Source organism: Cyprinodon tularosa, unplaced genomic scaffold (genome assembly GCF_016077235.1).
Source record: "Cyprinodon tularosa strain WSP-4 unplaced genomic scaffold, ASM1607723v1 ctg165, whole genome shotgun sequence".
Classification (NCBI taxonomy): domain Eukaryota; kingdom Metazoa; phylum Chordata; class Actinopteri; order Cyprinodontiformes; family Cyprinodontidae; genus Cyprinodon; species Cyprinodon tularosa.
The window spans coordinates 1,656,598-1,676,128 of NW_024038483.1; the positions used below are offsets into that span (position 1 = coordinate 1,656,598).

Genomic DNA, 19,531 nt, shown 5'->3' on the forward strand with positions numbered 1-19,531 from the left:
TATCAAAACACAAAAATCTAACACAAGAATCTAAACATCATTAATATAAACAAAAAATATTTTCGAAGGAATTTTCTCACACTACAAACTGAAGTTATATACCTGAATGATAGAGGGTGATATGCTGCTATAGCACCATCATGTGGTTTAGAAAGTTAACAAGCATGTACTTTGCTTGACTAGTTTTGTAGGTTTACCATAACACATGCACACATGGGACATAAGAACATTTGTGCAGTAGAGTGACTAAACAATTACATGCCTACACAAGGAGGTAGCAGGAAGTTAAAAAGGGTTGTATACACATTAACCATAACGTAAAAGCATCTGATCCTTATAAAACAATGTCATTTTTTTTATGGAACACATAATTAGAAATATGAGTATTAATTTCAGTTACTCTCTTATGAAGATGGTGAAGAGTGGAAGTGAAATATAATCCGGTATGGAAGTCCCTCAATAACAATATACAGAAATATTGTATGCACAAAGCCTCATGGGATTGAGATATGCAGGGTAGGATTGCTTCTTTTTCAATACTCCTCAAGAGGATTCCCATGTGACACCAGCAAATTGCTCTAACTAGCCTCTAAGTGCCTTTTAGTACTGATGATTTAACAGATTTTTCATGTCTGCTGAGTCTTAGCTGAAACTTGCTTTGACAAGGAGTTTTATCACAGGCCTTTATCTTAGCCATCAATATTATGCAAAACTCTACAATTTATAGAAGAAAACCCTGACTCACAGAGTTGTGACAGCTATTCAATTGATGTTAATGCCCTGAATGAGCAGTTAAGGGCTGACCTCAGCTCTCAGCAGGGCAGGTCTTCTCTCAAAGACGTCTGCATTAAAGTCCCACCGGGGTCTGCGGTCTACATGGATGGTGCTGTTAGCTATTGTTGGCTTCCGAGTGAACTATGTCAGAAGGAATAAACACACACAGACAGCAAAGAGCAATGAGGGAAGAGGGATATATATAGAGGCTAGAGAAATGAGCCCAGCTCTAAGATCAGCAAAGATCACATTTCACTATTGATTCACAGTGTTGCACCGTATTTTTAAAGTAATTTCTCCTCTGAAATTCTAAAACAGCAGCCGATCGCTAAACCTCTTCTTGATGCAATCAGTCTTTTATTTGAGCCCTTCCTAGTAGGAGACTAAGATGATGTTAGATGAACCAAGCTTCCTGAATAACCTCGCAATATATTGTAATACTGCTAACTGAGGTTCTAAATAATACAAAAACAATCAGGGCATAGTAGTATGATTTAGTTTCAAAAGAAGCTGATTAGTCAGTCTCTTCATTTTGATGGTATAAATTGAGTTCAGATAATAAAGTAAAAATTCTTGGTGTTATATGTGATCATGACCTGTCATTTATGTATATCAAAGAGGTTTCTAGAATTTCCTTCTTTCATCTGTGGAATATTAAAATCATTAGAAATATCCTGTCCAGGGGTGATGCTGAGAAACTAGTCGATGCATTTGTTACTTCAAGGCTGGACTATTGTAATTCTTTACTATCAGGAAGTCCACAAACTGCAGTTAAAAGCCTCCAACTAAACCAAAATTCTGCAGCCATCAACACCTTTGTTTTTTAGATTGGCCTGTTTTCCAGTGTAGTCCTGTTTCTCTGACTGTGACTGGCTGGATGTGCTCTCTTCATCCTCTGACATGGGAGCTGGCACGGGGCTTGTCTTCCTGGCTGTGTGTTTCCTGGACGGGGCCGCCTTTTACAGCTGCTTTTTGTATCTCTGGTTCCGTCTCCTTGAACCCCAGTCGGCCTCTGCAGATGGCCGCTCACACTGAGCCTGGTTCTGCTGGAGGTTTCTTCCTGTTAAAAGGGAGTTTTCCCTCTCCACTGTCGCTACAAGCATGCTTAGTGTGAGGGATTGCTGAAGAGTCAATGAGTCGATGCAATCAACTGGTTTTCCTTAGATAGAAAACTTTGAATCAATCTGACTGTATGATCTGGTGAACTGTAAAGTGCCTTGAGATGACATGTGTGGCAAATTAGCGCTATATAAATAACTTTATAAATAAATTGAATTGAAAATAGATAATCAGTATTTTCAGATAAAAGACAATTATATTTAGATAAACCTGCACTTTCAAATTACTGCAATCAATAGGTCAAGTGGTCAATAGTTGCATTGACTTACCTTATCACACTTTCTGTTTCTATACCTCTCCCCCCCTTCCCCTCTGGTTCGTGTCCATTTATACCTTTTAATAGAGAATAGTGAGAGAATTCATCTTTTTCATCATTACAATGTCAAGTACAAGCAAAGAAATTCCCTCTTTGAATAGAACCCATCCCTGTGGGGAGCAGCAGGCTGCCAATTGAGGCACCTGGGGAGTAGTGTGGGGTTAAGGGTTTTGCTAAGGAACCCAGATTGCAGGCTGTGGAGATTTTACCTGGTACTTGACACCTTCTCAGAGCACAAGTGCACTGCTCTAACCACAAGGCCAACACTAAAAATCAAACATAATACAATTCTTTACCCGATGTCAAATATTTTTAGACAGGTAAATCTGATGACTCTCCTTTGCAAGGCTGCTAAATCAAAAAGATAACATGAAGATTTATTCGCGTGATCCCTTAGTAGAGGAATAAAGCTAAAGCTTTGTTGCTATGGATACAGCAAACACTAAAAATAAGGCAAGCTGTGTTTACTGTTGGCAGAGGGAGATGTCTTACATCTTAAAAAGAAAGGCATACATACCTTTGGGTTGAGGCATTATGTTTACCTTTTTGTAGTAATACTTTATTTATTGATATAATTGCCACCATGCTGGATATTCTTCAGGGCAAATTCTATGATGGCCAATGTTGGATTAAAGCAGGTTTTCATGAACTCTTGAAGAAGATTGAATATAGAATTCATTTTATTTACTATCTACAAAAGAAAAACAAAGATTAGATTCCTGTGATTTATTCGCTGGAAACCATTTATTGCATTTTATCAGATGACTAGAGGAGCAAAGAGTTTTAGAAAATAAGAGTCATTTGTCAGTAAAACAGCAAAGGCAAAATCTTTTAATACAAAACTAGCATTTTTCTCCTAAACATTTTCTAGGAGTGTGTGCTTATAAGAACCTTGTGCATGGCACTATGTTGGACAAAAAGAGACACTTTCCATAGCAAGACCTTAGCTCAGTGGGGCGATCCTTTTGAGCACTTCTCTGAAAACACACAAGCATCCAAGTTGTGCAGAAAATAGCCTGCCATCTAACCTCAAAACAATATGGCCACAGCAGGATTTCTCTGGTATAAAGGCAAGTTGAAATATGCCATCTGCAGGAACTAGGTAGATTAGGACCTGAGTGCAGGGGAATGGCAGATGTCTGCCCTATCTCCCTGCCAGCCTTTGGCACAGGATGGTTGCCAAGGAAGCCCCTGTGCTGTCTTTTCTGACTGCAGCTCTGTTAGAACCCAGCCTAAACTCTGTCACAGTCATAGACAGGAAATGACACGTTCCAGGCTTACAGCCATCCAGTAGTGTCCCTGTGGTCAGGGGCTAATTGTTAGCTAAGAGGTGTTAAAGGGAAGAGAGCAACACAGTTAGTTGTTGCATGTTTCAGTTATACCCAAGGTAAAATGGGAGACTGACCTGAAGTAACATCATAAAGTTGAACTCTGTTTGAATATCTTTGAATAAATGGTTTTCACCCTGATGGATAGATTTCATATCATTTTTTTACATAGTCAAGTTTAAGTACATTTGAACTATTTTTTTTTTTCGTTTGTTTTTTTTCATTTGAAATGTATGATATGGCTTGTTGTCTTGTGAAAAAAAGAAAAATTCAAAATTATTAAAAGATTAATAACATAATATGTATGATTGACTTATTCATTCATTGTATCATTTAACTTAAATTCATTTCTAAACAAAAATAGGTTGATTAAATCTTCAAAAAATATCAGATCTGTTGACATGTCATGTATTGCATTCTTTATGACTATTGACATTTAAAAGCAGTGGCTGTGTTCTAATCACTGAGAAAAGGGTTTGTATGGGAGGTGTTTTTCGTAAGTTTAAGCCTTTTTTTTTTCCTTCTATAAAAAAAAAAGTTTAAGCCGTTTTTAAAACACACTTAGGTATCATTTCCATCAGAACTGGAAATTTCTTTTTTTTTGGCAAAGTTAAAGTTCTCCAAGGCATTTTTTATGCTATAAATATATCTATCAATAATTTAATCATTTGACTTTGACTACGAACACAGACTTTTTCATGTAATACAACCTTTACATTTTGTTATCTTTGACCTACTCAATTTACTTAAAGCTTTGCAGGAAATATATCACTAGTCCTGCCATGTACAAGAACAATGAAGCTAGCTCATTGGGAGGGAAAGGTAAGTTTATTTATATGGGACATTTCATTGGTAAGACAATTCAACGTGTTGTACATGAGAAAAAAAGTGAGAGAAAAAATAGAGATGGATTAAAAAATTAGGATTACTTTAAAAACTAAGATAAAATAAGAAAGTATATAATGATTGATAATTTAAACGATTTTCAGTCAATTTCAACCCTTTCTATACCCTAACCATAGCAATAACCCTAGCCCTAAGCATTGCACCCAATATATACATATATACCTATTATTAACCTAAACTCAATTCACATCTTTGTCCCAAAATAGGAGGTTAGGACCAATAAAATATCATCAGTTTAGAAGAAATGGTTCTCACTTTGGTGGCAAAACTGAAAAAATGGTCCTCACTACAATGCCAAATCAGAAACACACATACACATGCCCAGAAATGTAACTATTGATGTAGCTGACCAGATGACCTATGCTAAAACAATATTGTATCCAGTATTGACATCAGGGGAAGCACAGACTTACAACAAAAGAGAGATATGGTAAAAACAAACAAGAAAAAAGTATTCTTGACTAGTAAAGTCAAACTGAAGGTTATTCTGTCTGAGAGAGTGTGTTTAGTATGACAACATCAAAGAAGGGAAATACACGACTTTGTGTCTCTGTGCAGCTCTGGTAGACGTGATTTCTTATCTGAAATTTCTCTCATCTTGGTTTTATCAGTCGTTGGAGGACAAAAGAAGGACAGCAACATGTAGCATAATAAAAGAGTTGGATTTTTTTAAACTCTTGTATCTAGTAAAAACATTCTTTTTTTTAATCAAAAACAATACCATTAAAGAAACACAATGAGCTCCAATCCTGCTGATCCACAATTGCCATGCCAACAAACAAACATGAGCTGTGCAGTTTACCACTCTTTGAAACCCCCCGAGGAATATCTGAATTCATCCGGTCAGAGTACACAAGGCCAATTACAAGAAAAATGAGGGCTGCTGCTGGAGGAGCAAAGCCAATTATTAAAATTGTTGAGCAAGTGTCCATGGTGTAGCTGGTCTGCTTTGCAGAGGGTAAGTCACAAGGGAACTTTTTCTTCATCTACCTGTTTACACTTTTTCCCTATCTATATCTCTGACAATATATTCTGATTTTGATTTTAAAACTGAACATCTCTGACAGCCTGATGCAAGGCAAAAAATTATTCTGCTATATATAATATATTGCAAGGCTGTTTTGTAACACTACATGCAGTTGTTCATATAAGTCCCAGCTTTCCAGGGTTAACTACTGCACAGTATTAGAGAACCCTATATAGAGCTGCATTCCAGTGGAAAGATTTTCACACATATTTGGAAAATTGCAGTTTGAGGCATTTCAGCACTTTTTTAATACTCTTGGTTCGAAGAGAAACTCGTTCATTTCAAAATCCTTTTGCTGCAGGGTGCCTTTTTATTGTTGGGTATGAGTGACAAGGAAAAAATCCTGAAACTTACTCATGAAGCCTGTTCGGAAATACTTATATCTGAACTTTCACCACAAATCTGTAGATGGCAGTGATAGCCTGGGTATAAATGGATGGGCTGCACCCTCTTATACATATATTTCTGTCTTGTGCTATATGTTTTTAGGGCTAAAGCCTCTTTCAGTGATATAGACAGAAATATATTATGCAATGAACTGTAATGGAAAAATGAATAACTTGAAAAAAACCTTTGATGGGAACATTTTATAAAGTGTATACATTTCTTTACATTCAAGAGGTTTTAAAATTAAGAACAGCATCTGGACAGAGGTTGTCCCAGAGTTTGCAGCAAACCCCCGAGAGTCCCTCTGCTTCCCCTAAGTAGAGCAGCCTAACACAAAGCAACCATTGTGAGGTTGCTCTTTAAAACCTTCACAGTTGCTGAAAAAGCATTCAGTTACTCTTGGTAAAAATCACAGAGGAAGTGCCAAGCATCACAGACTGGAGTTTTGTCTGAGACACATTACTCATACTCATATTTGAATAAATGTAGTCTTCATCATATATATATATATATATATATATATATATATATATATATATATATATATATGCATGAGCTAACTATGCAACTGCCTAGCTGACTATGTAAGATACATGGCTTAATAAAGAAAACAATTGTAATTTATGGGTAAATATCACAAAGGTGTGGTTTGTAGACTACTGTGAAAAGTATTTCATCCATCTCAAATGGTTGTTTTTTTTAATGATCAAAGATAGCTTAGAAATCAAACAAGCAATCCTAAATATACAAAAAATGCTATCCAAACTAATGAACTGTATGAAAATGTAATGTAATAAATGTGAACTAAATCTAAACAAATTCAAGAATAATTGAGAAACACTTGTTAATATGTGTTTGGAAAAACATTGAATTTAATAGAAATATGATTTCTGCTTATTTTTGTAAAATCCAAGTTTGAAGGAATTTGCTTTTTTAGGTCTGGACCTTGACCCCACCCCCTTTCATAAATAAGCTTTAATCTAAACAATTTTATAAGAGTTCTGGCTGTATATATTTGTGGTTAACTGTCCTGCTGAAATGTGGAGCTTGGCCCTTTGCAGCTTTTCACAGATTTTCTACCAAGATTGCACTGGATTAGGTACTTCAGATATTTTAGTTAATTTTGACCCTCGTCCATGTCACTGCTGAAAAAAGGCATCTCAAGATGATACTCCCATCAATATGAGTCATCACAGAAATTTTTTAAGGCTTTGCAAACCTAGTCCATTCAGTTTTTCATATCATTTTGGTCTCAGAGTGCCTCCTTTTGTCTCTCTCGTGGCCAATCTTCAAGTGAATCCAGATTTGTGAAAGTAATGACTAATAGATTTACAATCTATATATTGTTCTTCCTGAGCTGAAGATCTCCTGAGCTTCATCCCAAAATCATTGGTCCCCTTCAGCCTGTTTCAGTTTAGGGGGACACAGTCTTTTGTCTTTTTACAGTAAGACGTTAAGTAAGCAGACATGTATGGGTTTGCTTATTGTTTTTCAAGACACTGTTTGTCGAATAATATTATCTATCTATCTATGTATCTATGTATCTATCTATCTATCTATCTATCTATCTATCTGTCTGTCTGTCTGTCTGTCTGTCTGTCTGTCTGACTGCCTGCAAATCTTTATCGGAATTGTGTTTATTTTGCATTTAGCTACTTCAAATATTTGTTTACTTATTTGTTTTACTCAATTAATTAGGGGCAGCTGGTTGGTTTATGGCTTAATTATCAAACTATTTTTCGGGTCACTGTCTTAAACTCATTTCAGCTTATTTACACACCAGTATAGTGTTATTTGAGTTGTCCTGCTGCTTACATGAAACGTATTGCAACACTTCTATTCTCCTGTTTCTTATGCAATGAGGTTAAATTCAGGTCAGCAGGATTATGAAGTGAAATTTTCCCTAACCAGATTGAGCACCCACCTGGGACGCACCGGGGGTTACCATTGGAAGGAGGGTGTTGATCGCCGATTTAGAGACATAAAGGGGGTGGGGAGGAGGCAAATACGCAAGCAGTCAGGGCAAACGGGCACTAGAGCCAAATATTCATCCCCACTTAACATGTCAATCAGGATTAATACCCTTACAATCCGCCCCTCTAAGTTCATCCAGGTTTTTCCACTAGTGAAAATAGTTGGAAGAGGAAGAGGGGGTGATATATAAAGCAGGACAGGACAGGAACACAACAGCAAAGAGCGCGGCGGATTCAGTAGCGCACAACACACTGCGTCGCTTGGATGTCTTTTACGCGTCTGAGTCTCAACTCGATGGCTGCTGACAAGTAGAAATGACTGATTACCCAGACGTTTCAAGAGCCTGATGGGCTTCGAGGATGTCAAAGCGACCAAAACAAACGCACTTCTGGGTTTTATTCTTTAACATTTCCCCCGCGGATCTCTCATATAAAAACTTTCTCAAGCTGTAGATAAGAATATTGCAGAAGTCTCCAAATCAGCGCATTACTCCTCTGGTGTTTTTTTTGGGGGGGACACTTTCCGAGATGGAGCTGAAGATCGCATATCGCATGCTTCTCTTCCCGATCCAAATGTTTTATCACATAGTTCGGGCAAGTTTGCTGTCGCTGTTGCCAAGCAGCAAGAAGGACTTAAGCAAGGAGGTGGTATTGATTACCGGTGGAGGTCGAGGAATTGGGAGCCACCTGGCCAAGGAGTTTGCAAAGCAGGGAGCCAAAAAGGTAGAGTAAGATAACTTCTTTGTTATAGTTTGATTTTCTTTTGCAGAGAAACATATTGATTGTTTTTGCAAAGTGGATTCGGCGATGGCTTGTGCATAGAAGTTCTGTATTTTAACTAGTATTTTTAGACATTCCCTGCCAGCAGATCTCTGTAGCTTGCTACTTTCTTAATATTTAGAGGACTTTCTGCTGGAATATAAAAAACAAACAGCAAAGAAATACCGCCAGCATTTCTACAGAAGACACAGGGTTTCATACTGTTTTAATGAAATCCAGAATTGAATTGTTTTCATGCATTGCATGTTTTCATGGGGTTTCTTTTATAAAGTCATAGGAAAACTAAGATGAACCCTTAAAAAAAATAAGAAAAAAGTCATTTGTGATGCAGCTCTTGCTGATTAAAATATTGCTTTGTAAGCATTCTCAATTTGTCTCCTTTGAGTTATAAGTTAAGCATTCTGAATGAATTGAAAGAAGAGTCAAAATAGTCCAAGAGCAAGTCATAATGTCTTTTTGAATGTGAAAGTTTTACTTTATAGCACATTCCTCATTGCAAATATTGCTGAAGTAATCAGAATCCATTATATTCATGTCAGTGACCTGGCTTTGAAAGGACAGTTGGATATCAACTTTTTAAGGTCATGTTTATTGTAAATTAATATTTTTCAGTAGGAATTAACCCCATCCTCTCCATCTCAACCAAACCTCCTCACCTCCCTCAGCCTAAACAATGAACTCCTGCTTGGATCTGAAATGCTCTGCTGACTCTTTTATACTATTAGATTAGGCTAACTAACCATTGTCTGGCAATCTTGAAAAAGAACATTACACAGCCAAATGCTAGAGAAATAAGATTCTCCATTTAATAGAGTAGTGCTAATGGATAATTATTTTTTAATCAATTCAAAAATACAATATTACAAAGTTTTCTTAATTTCAGCTAAATGAAAGCTGACAGCTGCGATCTGCCTATGTGACATGGGCAGTGCTTCGTAAGTGCACCTATTATCCCATAGTTCATAATCTTGAAAAAAGTGCAGATTGTTCACTGAAGTAGCAATTGTGTCTTTTGGTGCCACATCCCTGAGAAGAAGAGAGGATGTCACATGCTTTTCAGCAGTGCATTGTTGATTTATTTTAAGGTGTGAGGCCCTAACACCTTTCGTAATGTGAATAACAATTGATCACTGGTTAAAGAGCAGTTAGGAGGAAATAGGAGGGTAATTATTGATACGGCTGACCTTGTAAACTTTGTGCTCTCTCATTGTGACTGGAACTTAGAATTCTGTAGTTTGCTTTTGCTTAGTTCCTTGTGAGTTAGGGGTTAATATTATTGTTAATGACAGAATTTATCAGCATAAAAGTGGTAGACAGGTCATCTTATGCTGCCTGTATGGAAATCCTTGCAAAGAAAACTATTAAACCATGAAGCAAAATAACATTTTTGCATAGAGTATGTGGACAAAAAAAAAGATTATCACATTTAAAGAATACAGTTTTATACAAATGTCCTCTTCTTAAACCAACAACTAAAGAAATGACCTGTCAACAATAAACAATAGACAGATCTCCACTTGGAAGGTGAACCAAAGCAATACACAGACAACAGGTTTGTGTGGTTGTGCTTGTGTTGTGCTTGAGGCGGGAAGCACACCACTCCCAGCTGGGTATTGCCCTGCAACTGACCTTGCTGTCTCTGCAGTAATTAGACAGCGGCAGGCGACTGCCTCCTGAACTCCTGCTGCCCCCTCTGTGTGCCGCCTCTCTGCTGGCTCATACAATGGGTGTGAAAAGGAGGGTTCATACCCACCCATACATTGAGACTTGGGAGATAAAGTATCAGTGTAATTCAGCTGAGGCAACTCAAAACACAGAGCTGCGCCTCAGTGTGTATCAAGTGACATGCTCTGTCTCTGTCAAGAATTTCTTATGAGCTCTGCAACATCAATTTGTTGATTAGTAAGCTTTCACTTGATCAGTGTGTTGACATTTAGTCGTGTTAGACATGCCTTGTAAGAACAATCAGAGGTTTATCACCAAGGAGCACAGGATTTACAAGGACAATTAAAACTGTTTTCTTTCCAGTTAGCAATTTGGCCAATGTGTGTTTGCTCTTCTGCGTGTTTTGATGGGTGATAAGCCTGATTGATTCAATAACATTTTAACAGGAGAACACAGTTTTAAGTACTGACTTTTAATGAGACCTGTCAATGTTGTCTGGCTCAAATCCTATTAAAAGCTTTCAATTATTTATAAAGACTTGCTTTCCTTCAGTGATTACTTAAATTGGCTTGCAAATGAGGCAAACAAAAAAAAAGTAAAACCTGAGCTACTCTCAGAAGGAGGCAAAGCCCTGATTGCCACCAGTTGTGATTATAGGAATTAAAGAGGACATTGCAGGCTGCAATTTGTGCTGTTCCCAAATGTCATTGTTTGAGATATTTCTCTTTTTAAACACCTTTTACCACCTTAACTATTCAAGGAATTCCCTTATTCTTTCTGACAATTTTCCATAGATGTATGACAATGCTATATTGCAATTGCAGATGCAGCTTATATTCTGAATCTATAATCAAACCATAAAGAAAAGTAAATACATTCCAACGCTATTCTAGATATAATACTATGCAGTGAATTTTATTGTATAATGCTTGATAACATTTTATCAAAGGAGACCCAAGGAGCTTTATTGCATTGAGTCACAGACTTCACAAATTAATTCTCCTGATTAAGCATGCGGAGACAGCCAAAAGGAATGACTCAGGTTTTATCACCAGCAGACCTCCAGTATGTGCAGTTTGCTCTAATGATCTACTTTTACCTGCATTCTCAGATATACAGTCTTAAATGTTATATTGTTATATTTCAGTTTTAAATCTTAAAATCCCTGAAATCCCCTCATACCAACTGACTAAATGGTTGTTTAGACATAAACAGTGGTGAAACAATGAGGGTATGGCATGCTGAACCACAGGCCAAGAGACAGATATGTTGTCTACAGATCCCCTAACTTAAATATGAAAGATAATTTTATGGTGGACTTATCCACACGGTCATGGACAACAAGCCAAAGCCAGCACTGGCATTCCTAGCTTTTCAGAAATGCATTCTCTTCAGGCTCCCTTACGAGTAATGACAAGGCTCATCTGCCCCAACAGGCTATGTAATCTCGTTGAGAATTTGTATTTGAGAGATGAGGACAGCTGACCCTGTGATTTCATTACCTTTCCCTGACCCCAAAGACTGACAGATCTAATTGCCCAGTCACTGGGTCCCCTTCCCTCCCATCCCCATCTAACCCCATGTTCCCTGCTCAAATGATCAGTGTTCATTTAGTGTTCGGTTGGATGAAGAAACAGTTCATTCACAGCAACCTCTAAGCCTTTAATCTTGTATGAAGAGTATTTGCTGATGTAAAAATGATCTCTTTGTTCCCTTTATGAAAAGAGAAACATGTCATATTGCCAAGAAAGTTGCATAAAACATGTCATGTTCAGTCAAAGAATATTGTAATAAATATTGATAAGTAAAGCACTCTTAATTAGTTTCTATTCTGCACAATTTCTTTGCAGAATCTTCCTTCATTTGTCTCTAACTTTTAAAATGTTGCTGCTTCTCAGGTCATCCTTTGGGGAAGAACAGAGAAGTGTTTAAAAAAGACAGCTGAAGAAATCTCCCTCTCTGGATCAGATTGCTGTTACTTTGTGTGTGATGTGGCCAATCGGGATGAGGTGTACAAACAAGCCAAGGTGGTGAGAGAAAAGGTAAACAATTCTGATCTTTGTAAAGCTCATACAAACTTTGTCTACAAGCAATGCTGATTCCCTCCAATTTAAATATCTTCTTGCTTACCAGCATTTCAATCCCCTTTTTAACGAGTATGGTCTCTTGTGCTTTTTTCCAAGGTTGGAGATGTTACTATATTAGTAAACAATGCAGCTGTAGTTCATGGAAAAGGTCTGATGGACAGTGATGATGACGCTCTTCTAAAAACTCAGCATATCAACACACTGGGACAGTTCTGGGTAAGCATTTTTTCAAGTCAAAGCCTGTTTGCCTGAAGGCTAGGGGGAATTCCTTCTGGTGGATTATCCTTATTTTTATGTTTTGATTATAGCATGAAAGTGTATGCAAAGGTATGCCCAGACTTGTCACTCATGACTGCTGTTATGGCAGGTTAAGTGAAAAATTTCCAAATTACATCTAAGTGTCTAAAACATCAGAGAGGGTTTAAAACAATTTAGCTTTTTTTCTGTATGAATGAAAGGATTTTATCATGAGGGTAAAAAGTTGTGTTCTCTGCTTAATGGAGTGCGAAATATTATGTAATAACACTGCAAAATGTCCTCTTATACATGTTCTTTATTTTATTCTAACAAATATATTTCAGTGTTAATTTTAGGCCTCCCTTTCTCATTTGTCTTTTTCCCTTATCTCTTTTGATTGTTTTAGACAACCAAAGCGTTCCTGCCTCGAATGCTGGAGCTACAACACGGCCATGTTGTGTGCATCAACTCAATCTTATCCCAGTCCCCAATACCAGGCGCCATAGACTACTGCACTTCTAAAGCCTCATCACTGGCCTTCATGGAGAGCCTAACACTCGGCCTGCTGGACTGTCCTGGTGTCAGCTGCACCACTGTGCTTCCTTTCCACACTAACACAGAGATGTTCCGGGGAATGAGAGTTAGGTTGGTAGATATTTAAAAATAAAAAGCCATACAAACAAATAAATACTACTTTCTACTTTATCTTTGTGGGAATGTTTAATTTATCTCCAAATCTCTATGTATTCGTTTATAGGTTCCCCCAACTCTTCCCACCGCTCAAACCTGAAGTAGTGGCCCAGAAAACTGTTGCTGCTGTCAGGACTAACAAGGCATTCCTTTACTTGCCTTGGACAATGCGTGTTCTTGTTATACTAAAAAGGTAAAAATTATTATTTTGATATTTTGTACTGTTTTCAACAGATCAATGCTTAATAATTTTTTGCACCTTTATGCCTTTTACTTACCATGCTGTCCCTTTCCTTTTGAACTTTTTAGCTTTATGCCGCAAGTTGCTCTTGAGGAAATCCACAGGTTCTCTGGAAGTTATACCTGCATGAACACATTCAAAGGACGAACATGAATCTGGATTGCACACAACTCATGAGAGACTTTTTAAACTTCTGGGTTGAAATGAAGGGAATATAGACCTCATAGCAATCAAAGGTGGATGAGTTCTTTTAAAATTGAAGATGAACACTAAGGGAACATAAAAGGGTGCTATTTTTCACAGAAAAGTGAAGGATAACTACATGAAGCTCCTGCCACTGTGTACACGTGGAAGCTTGCCAATATGTAAAGCAGAAGCCATGCATAGTTCTGTAAAAGCTGTTATTCTGGAACAGTTTTTGTAACACATTTACATTATTTGTTGTACATTTGTTTGTCCTTTTTAATGGGTATTAAATAAAACAAAGTAATAAAACTGAGTTTTAGAAATACTCTGTCTTTTACTATCATTATGAAAATGGCAGAACACCAGGTACACATACAGTGTTATATGTCTGGGGAAGACTATCTCAGTGTGATTGCATTTGAATTTATTCTAAGCAGGAGGCTGTCAAAGATTTTGTCAAAACCATAAAAAGCGCTCTTGGGAGGTGTGTGGAGCATACTCTTGTTTGTTCTCAGCTTTCAGAAAACAGTGCAGGTTTATATGGTAATTTAATTCTCAATAAAAAATCATGAGCCCAAATCAGATCAATCTGGTCCTCCACATCTGGTTAAATGGTTTTGCACAGAATTAGATTAATGTGGACAGGGAGTGAGAGCGCAGAAGTTATTGCACCCAGCAGTTATCATAAGGCTTTCATTATTCCCCTAAAAAGAATTTTTATTTTTTTAAGAGGAAGATGATAATATATCAAATTCAATTTAACCAGTTTGGCTTGTACTCAGACAATGTTAAGACGTCTGCAAATACAGTGCGTCTGTGTTTGCAGATCAAACAAACCCCCTAGAGGCATATATTAAAGAAGAATGGAACAATGTGTGGACCCTTTTTTTTATTGCATATGAATCTGGGCATGTTTAAAAGCTTTAGTACAAACACGAGGAAAAAAGAATGTTAAGATAGATTCAATTTGACCATGCAAAACACTTTAAAACACCTTGTTGAATAAGGTGGGGTTTTTTAACCTGAATAATATTGAAAAAGCCATGAAAGGTAAACTTTCAAAATGAATCAACTCTCTTTTGTCTGAATAAATATCGGAGTGTTAAAAATAGAGCTGTAAGGAGTTCATATTAAACACTGCATTGACTCAACAGGGCCTCAAACTGCAGCCAATGATTATATCTTATGTGAAATATGGAGCCAGTAAACAACTCAACTCCAGCCTGTTAGAAGAATACTTTGACATTTTGGTAAACGTGCTGATTAACTTCCATGCCTGAGGTTATAAGTGAATATCAATACTGCTCTCATGTTTGTCCTATAACTGAGAAGCTAATTAGCTCACTGTAACATTGTGTGGGTGGAGTATTTGATAACCTGGCCTTTTCCAGAGGGAGATAATCTGACTACTGAAAGTGATATTGATTACTTTATCTGACTCTCAGCAAGACAGTAGTGTGAGAGAAGCATTCTGTGTCTTACTACTTTCTTAATGAATCTCCATTGGGGGGTAAAATAGCATCTCGAGCACCTCACTGTGGCCTGGTAGATATGTTTGGGGAAAGTCCCAGAGGTAATTTGTTTTATTTATTTTCTGCTTTCTCAACATTTCATGTCACTTACTTTACCTTACTTGGCAATCATTATAAATGCAATTATAAAAGTAACCACATTTAAGTAACTGAGACAATTTGTTTATTAAATATTTACTGTGAAGGTCTTATTGCACCAGATATAAAATAGTAAAGTAATACATTATAATACATTACCACCATCCAAGACAGGAGAGTTAAGTTGACATAATAAAGTTATATGCTTTGCTTGTTTTTACATCAAAACTAAAAGAAAGTCACTATGACTGCGTTAATATTTGATAAGATGGGGTGATGGTTTGCTTTGCAGATGTAGTAAGAGTAAGCTACACAATTGTTAAGTAAATTCTTTATATTACAAACTTTCTCTCAATGTCTCAAATCTTCATGATGTGTACAGAAAAGGGAATAAGCAATCCAAAACTACACACCCTAGGGAAATAAGTCTGCTATGTTATGTGCATGTTACATGCACCGTATATCATATCACTAAGAACCATCAACAGGATTTGTCTTAGATATAAATACCTTACCAAAAGTATTTATACAATTTAAATTTTTCATAATTTGTTGCATTACAGTCACAAATGTCAATATATTTGGGGGCTGATTTTCATGTGAGAAACATAGCTAATGCACGTAATAGTGCAGATTTTGCAGTAGATTTTTTTTTTTTAACAAGTAATACCTTTCAAATGTTTGGATAAAATATTTTACATCCTCTGTGGGCTGCATTTATTAGCTGTAGGTCTCTTTGGGTTTATGTATGCTAGCATTATAGAGGGACATTTTAACCATTCTTCTTTGAGAAATACATCAGTATCAGAATTGGTGCAAAGCCCCTGTAAACTTAGGTTGATATGTTGTCCTTCAGATTATCAGTCAAAAGTCGGTGTGGACTTTGATATGTCTATTATATTACATTAAATGCACTGCAAAAACGATCTAGAAATAAGTAAAAAAATTCTTAAATTGAGTGTATTCACCCTTACTTTGAGCAGGCAAATGAGATAGTTTGCCAATGGAATGAGTAATTTTACTCTTAAAATAAGATAATTAGATAATATGCACTTGAAATAAGACAATGCAATTGTGTTTTCTTATTTTAAGTGCAAATTGTCTTGTTCCATTGGCAAAATGTCTTTTTTACCTCATCGTTCAAGAACAAATGCACTTATTTTAAGAAAAAATGACTTATCTAGATTTAGATTTTTTGCAGTGTGAGTAATTGTCCTGTTGGAAGGCAAACCTCTCGATCAGTCTCAAGTCTTTTCTAGTCTCTAATGGGATTTCTGCTCTGTTTTTAGAGTCATTCTTCTTCCCATTATTACTGACCATCCCTCTTGTCTTGTTAGAAAACATCTGAGCAGAATGTCACTCCCACCACCATTTTTCATTTTGTTAACGTGTATTGAGGGTTTTAGTATTTTATCCCTCACAGGGTCATATGGACAAAATATTTTATTTTGGTCTCATTAGGCCAGAGATTTGCCCCCTATGTTGGTTTTGGCAAAATAAGAGCAGGACCTCTTATGGCTTTATTTTAACAACTCAGCAATACTGTGACTAATGAGGTCAAATTGATTAAGATAATGACTCATAGTTTTCCTGTCAAAAGTGTCCACTATATGAGCTGTGGATCTGTACCGTTAACCCAAGTTACCATACAACTGTTTAGCTGCTTCCTTGACTTCTTACATTCTTACCTGGCCTTTAGGAAGCCATTATTTGGCTGGTTTCCATTTGTTTCATGCACCGTGTTTGAAATATAAATCCAACATTGGTCGTTCCGATATTTAAAACTTGGTTGGATTTCGTTTTTGTAACCTTACCCTGTTTAAAATCCATTCTTACTTTAATCCATTACAAGTGTTGTCTGCTTATTGTTCTTCATAATGCTATTTGTTTACTGAAGATCTTAACAAAGCTTCAAGACCAAAACAGCTCTAATTAAGCTGAGAAGAATTTACTAACTAGGTGACCTTTGAATGTAATGGGTTGCACTAGATTCACATTTAGAAATCAAATTTAAAATAATATTATTTTCCTTAAACTTCATTATTTTGTTCTAAAGAAATATTTTTAAGCTGTAACAAATGGTCCAAGTAAAACTTAATTAAAGCTTCTTGTTGTAGTTTGATTAGATAGGATTCAATCCATCTAGTCATCTATATCTGCTTCTCCATCAGAACTATGGGGCAATGGTTCCTATAACTCTTTGGTCGAAAGGCAGGGTTGAACCTGGATAGGTTGCTAGTCCAACATAATGTGACATAGAGAAACACAGTACAAACAATCATGCTCACACACTCACACCTATAAGAAAGGTTTTCAGAATTTAGATAATACATTCATTCAATTAAGATAATCTGGTGACTTTTCTGGTAGACATCATGGCACCATGCTACCATAAAGTTTTCAAAAAGAATTTCTTCTTAACTTGATATTTTTACTATTTCCTGACACAGTGACTCATTTGTTATTGTGTTACCGAAACAGCACCATGGTAGAGCTTTGGGCTGATTCATCACACATTCTTGCTACTTCCTATGTCATTTAATGGGAAACAAATACTCTGAAAATTAAATAAATGGTGTGACTGTGGTATTACAGATGCTGATTGTTGGAGTCTGACACTATTGCAGGTGACGCTGATGTTAGATGAATTTCTGTTCCATTCTTTGGCTCTGCAGAATATACAATATTTTACAGCAAAAGTTGAACCTCCAGTGAGAAAAACAGAAAGGGAACGGTGACCACAGAATCAATCACACAGACACCCCATATCTGAGCACAAGTCACAGAGTGGTTTTAAATGCTGGGATAGTGCTTGGCCTTTGGCTGCCAGACAAGGCTCATAAACATTCATTTGAATCCTGGTGAACCATAAATGCCCTCCTGTGTGCTCACGATAAGGCTGCTTATAGTGATCAGAAGGTAACCCACACAGGCTTGGATGAGAGGGGAATGGGGGGGAGAAGCATTGCTGAGAGTGAATCTGAGCCTCCTTCATGGGGCCTGTTTCTCATTCTCTCCTTGGGCTGTTGCGAAAGCAGTGGGAGAAACAGCATGGATCTAGGTCGAGGAGGCATGTTGTGCACGTATGCTGGAAAAGGACGGCTAAAATGGCTGGAAATCTCCTGGGACAGGTTCAGTTCAGGGTTAGCCAAAAAACAAAATAAATCAAAGTGGGGCTTGGAAAGTCTTATCCCTTTTGAAGCTTGTCAGCTCCAGGGTTACTGACCAAGTGCAGGTGGAGCTAGTGGGTTTGCAGCCGGATAACAAGAGACGACATATGTGACTCCCAAGTGTCCATTAATTTTCATTTGGAGACTGTACTCAAAGTGTGTAGAACGAATCCAGGCTCTGAACCCATAACTGCTGAAACACACCCCCACCCCTCCGAAATGTCGACTCATTTGTATTCTCTTTGAGTGAAAAACCAGAAAATTGTACATTTAACTTCATGACTTTAAATAAGAATTGCAAATAGGTTAAAATTTCATGTTTACCAGTTATCATTAGTCTACATTGCACATTTATTAACACTTCATAATAGTATACTCTTCTGCACTCTAGGGCTGCATGTTTTCTTTCTGTCCTATATGCAGTCCAAGCATGTAATCCAAACTCTTGGGCTTGGAGAGTCAGTCTGCAGTGATCCATTAAATGTATTTTGGAATCCTAAATCTGGAGTCCATTTCACTTGCTCTGCACTGATGCCAAATGTATGTGCAAGATTCTGTCCTTATTCATGTCATATACTGTCCACTTGCAAACTCATTGACATGGCTTTCAACTCTCTGTGTTTTTTAAAAGTATGGCTTTGTTACATGTTCTCTAATCTAATTTAATATATTTATTTACTATATTTATTTACATTTATCCAACATAGAGGAAATATTGCTCATTCTGATGAAATGTTCACACAATCTGGGAAAAAGTCCTTTTGTTTTTTTCTTTAATGCTCCAAACAAGAGCTATCAGATATGTGAGAAGCAGACTATTACCTGCAATAAACCCCATAAGCTCTCTGCGCTTTGTGAACAAAGCCTTAAATGGATATCTAAATGAGGCTGTAGGAAGGGGCAACAACAAGGAAGCAGAGTTCAGCTCAGTAATATTTGTTACAAGACCTTATCCGCTTTCTCTGAACAATGCCTCTGCCCTCTCTCAGGTTTGCTTTTGGGTTCATCCATCACTGAGTAGGTACAATGATAAAA

The 19,531-nt window shown here is 37.0% G+C and overlaps 2 protein-coding genes across 2 annotated transcripts; one reads left to right on the plus strand and one right to left on the minus strand.

Moving 5' to 3' along the window:
* Nucleotides 1-3,157: 3,157 nt before the first annotated feature.
* Nucleotides 3,158-5,375, minus strand: aadacl4 (arylacetamide deacetylase-like 4). Its single transcript, XM_038280880.1, is given in 4 exon segments — nt 3,158-3,304; nt 3,306-3,507; nt 3,509-3,524; nt 5,165-5,375. Coding segments are annotated over 4 exon segments (576 nt in total).
* Nucleotides 5,376-7,873: 2,498 nt separating this feature from the next.
* On the plus strand, nt 7,874-14,041 carry dhrs3b (dehydrogenase/reductase (SDR family) member 3b). The gene is made up of 6 exons (XM_038280891.1): nt 7,874-8,553; nt 12,174-12,317; nt 12,459-12,578; nt 13,006-13,244; nt 13,357-13,482; nt 13,599-14,041. The coding sequence occupies exons 1-6, from the start codon at nt 8,359-8,361 to the stop codon at nt 13,681-13,683; spliced, it is 909 nt and encodes a 302-aa protein (XP_038136819.1). The 5' UTR covers nt 7,874-8,358; the 3' UTR covers nt 13,684-14,041.
* The last annotated feature ends 5,490 nt before the right edge of the window (nt 14,042-19,531 follow it).

Coding starts and splice junctions, on each gene's coding strand:
- dhrs3b (XM_038280891.1), top strand. CDS start 8,359: ATGGAGCTGAAGATCGCATATCGCATGCTTCTCTTCCCGATCCAAATG. Junction 8,554..12,173: donor CAAAGCAGGGAGCCAAAAAG/GTAGAGTAAGAT, acceptor GCTGCTTCTCAG/GTCATCCTTTGGGGAAGAAC. Junction 13,245..13,356: donor TTCCGGGGAATGAGAGTTAG/GTTGGTAGATAT, acceptor ATTCGTTTATAG/GTTCCCCCAACTCTTCCCAC.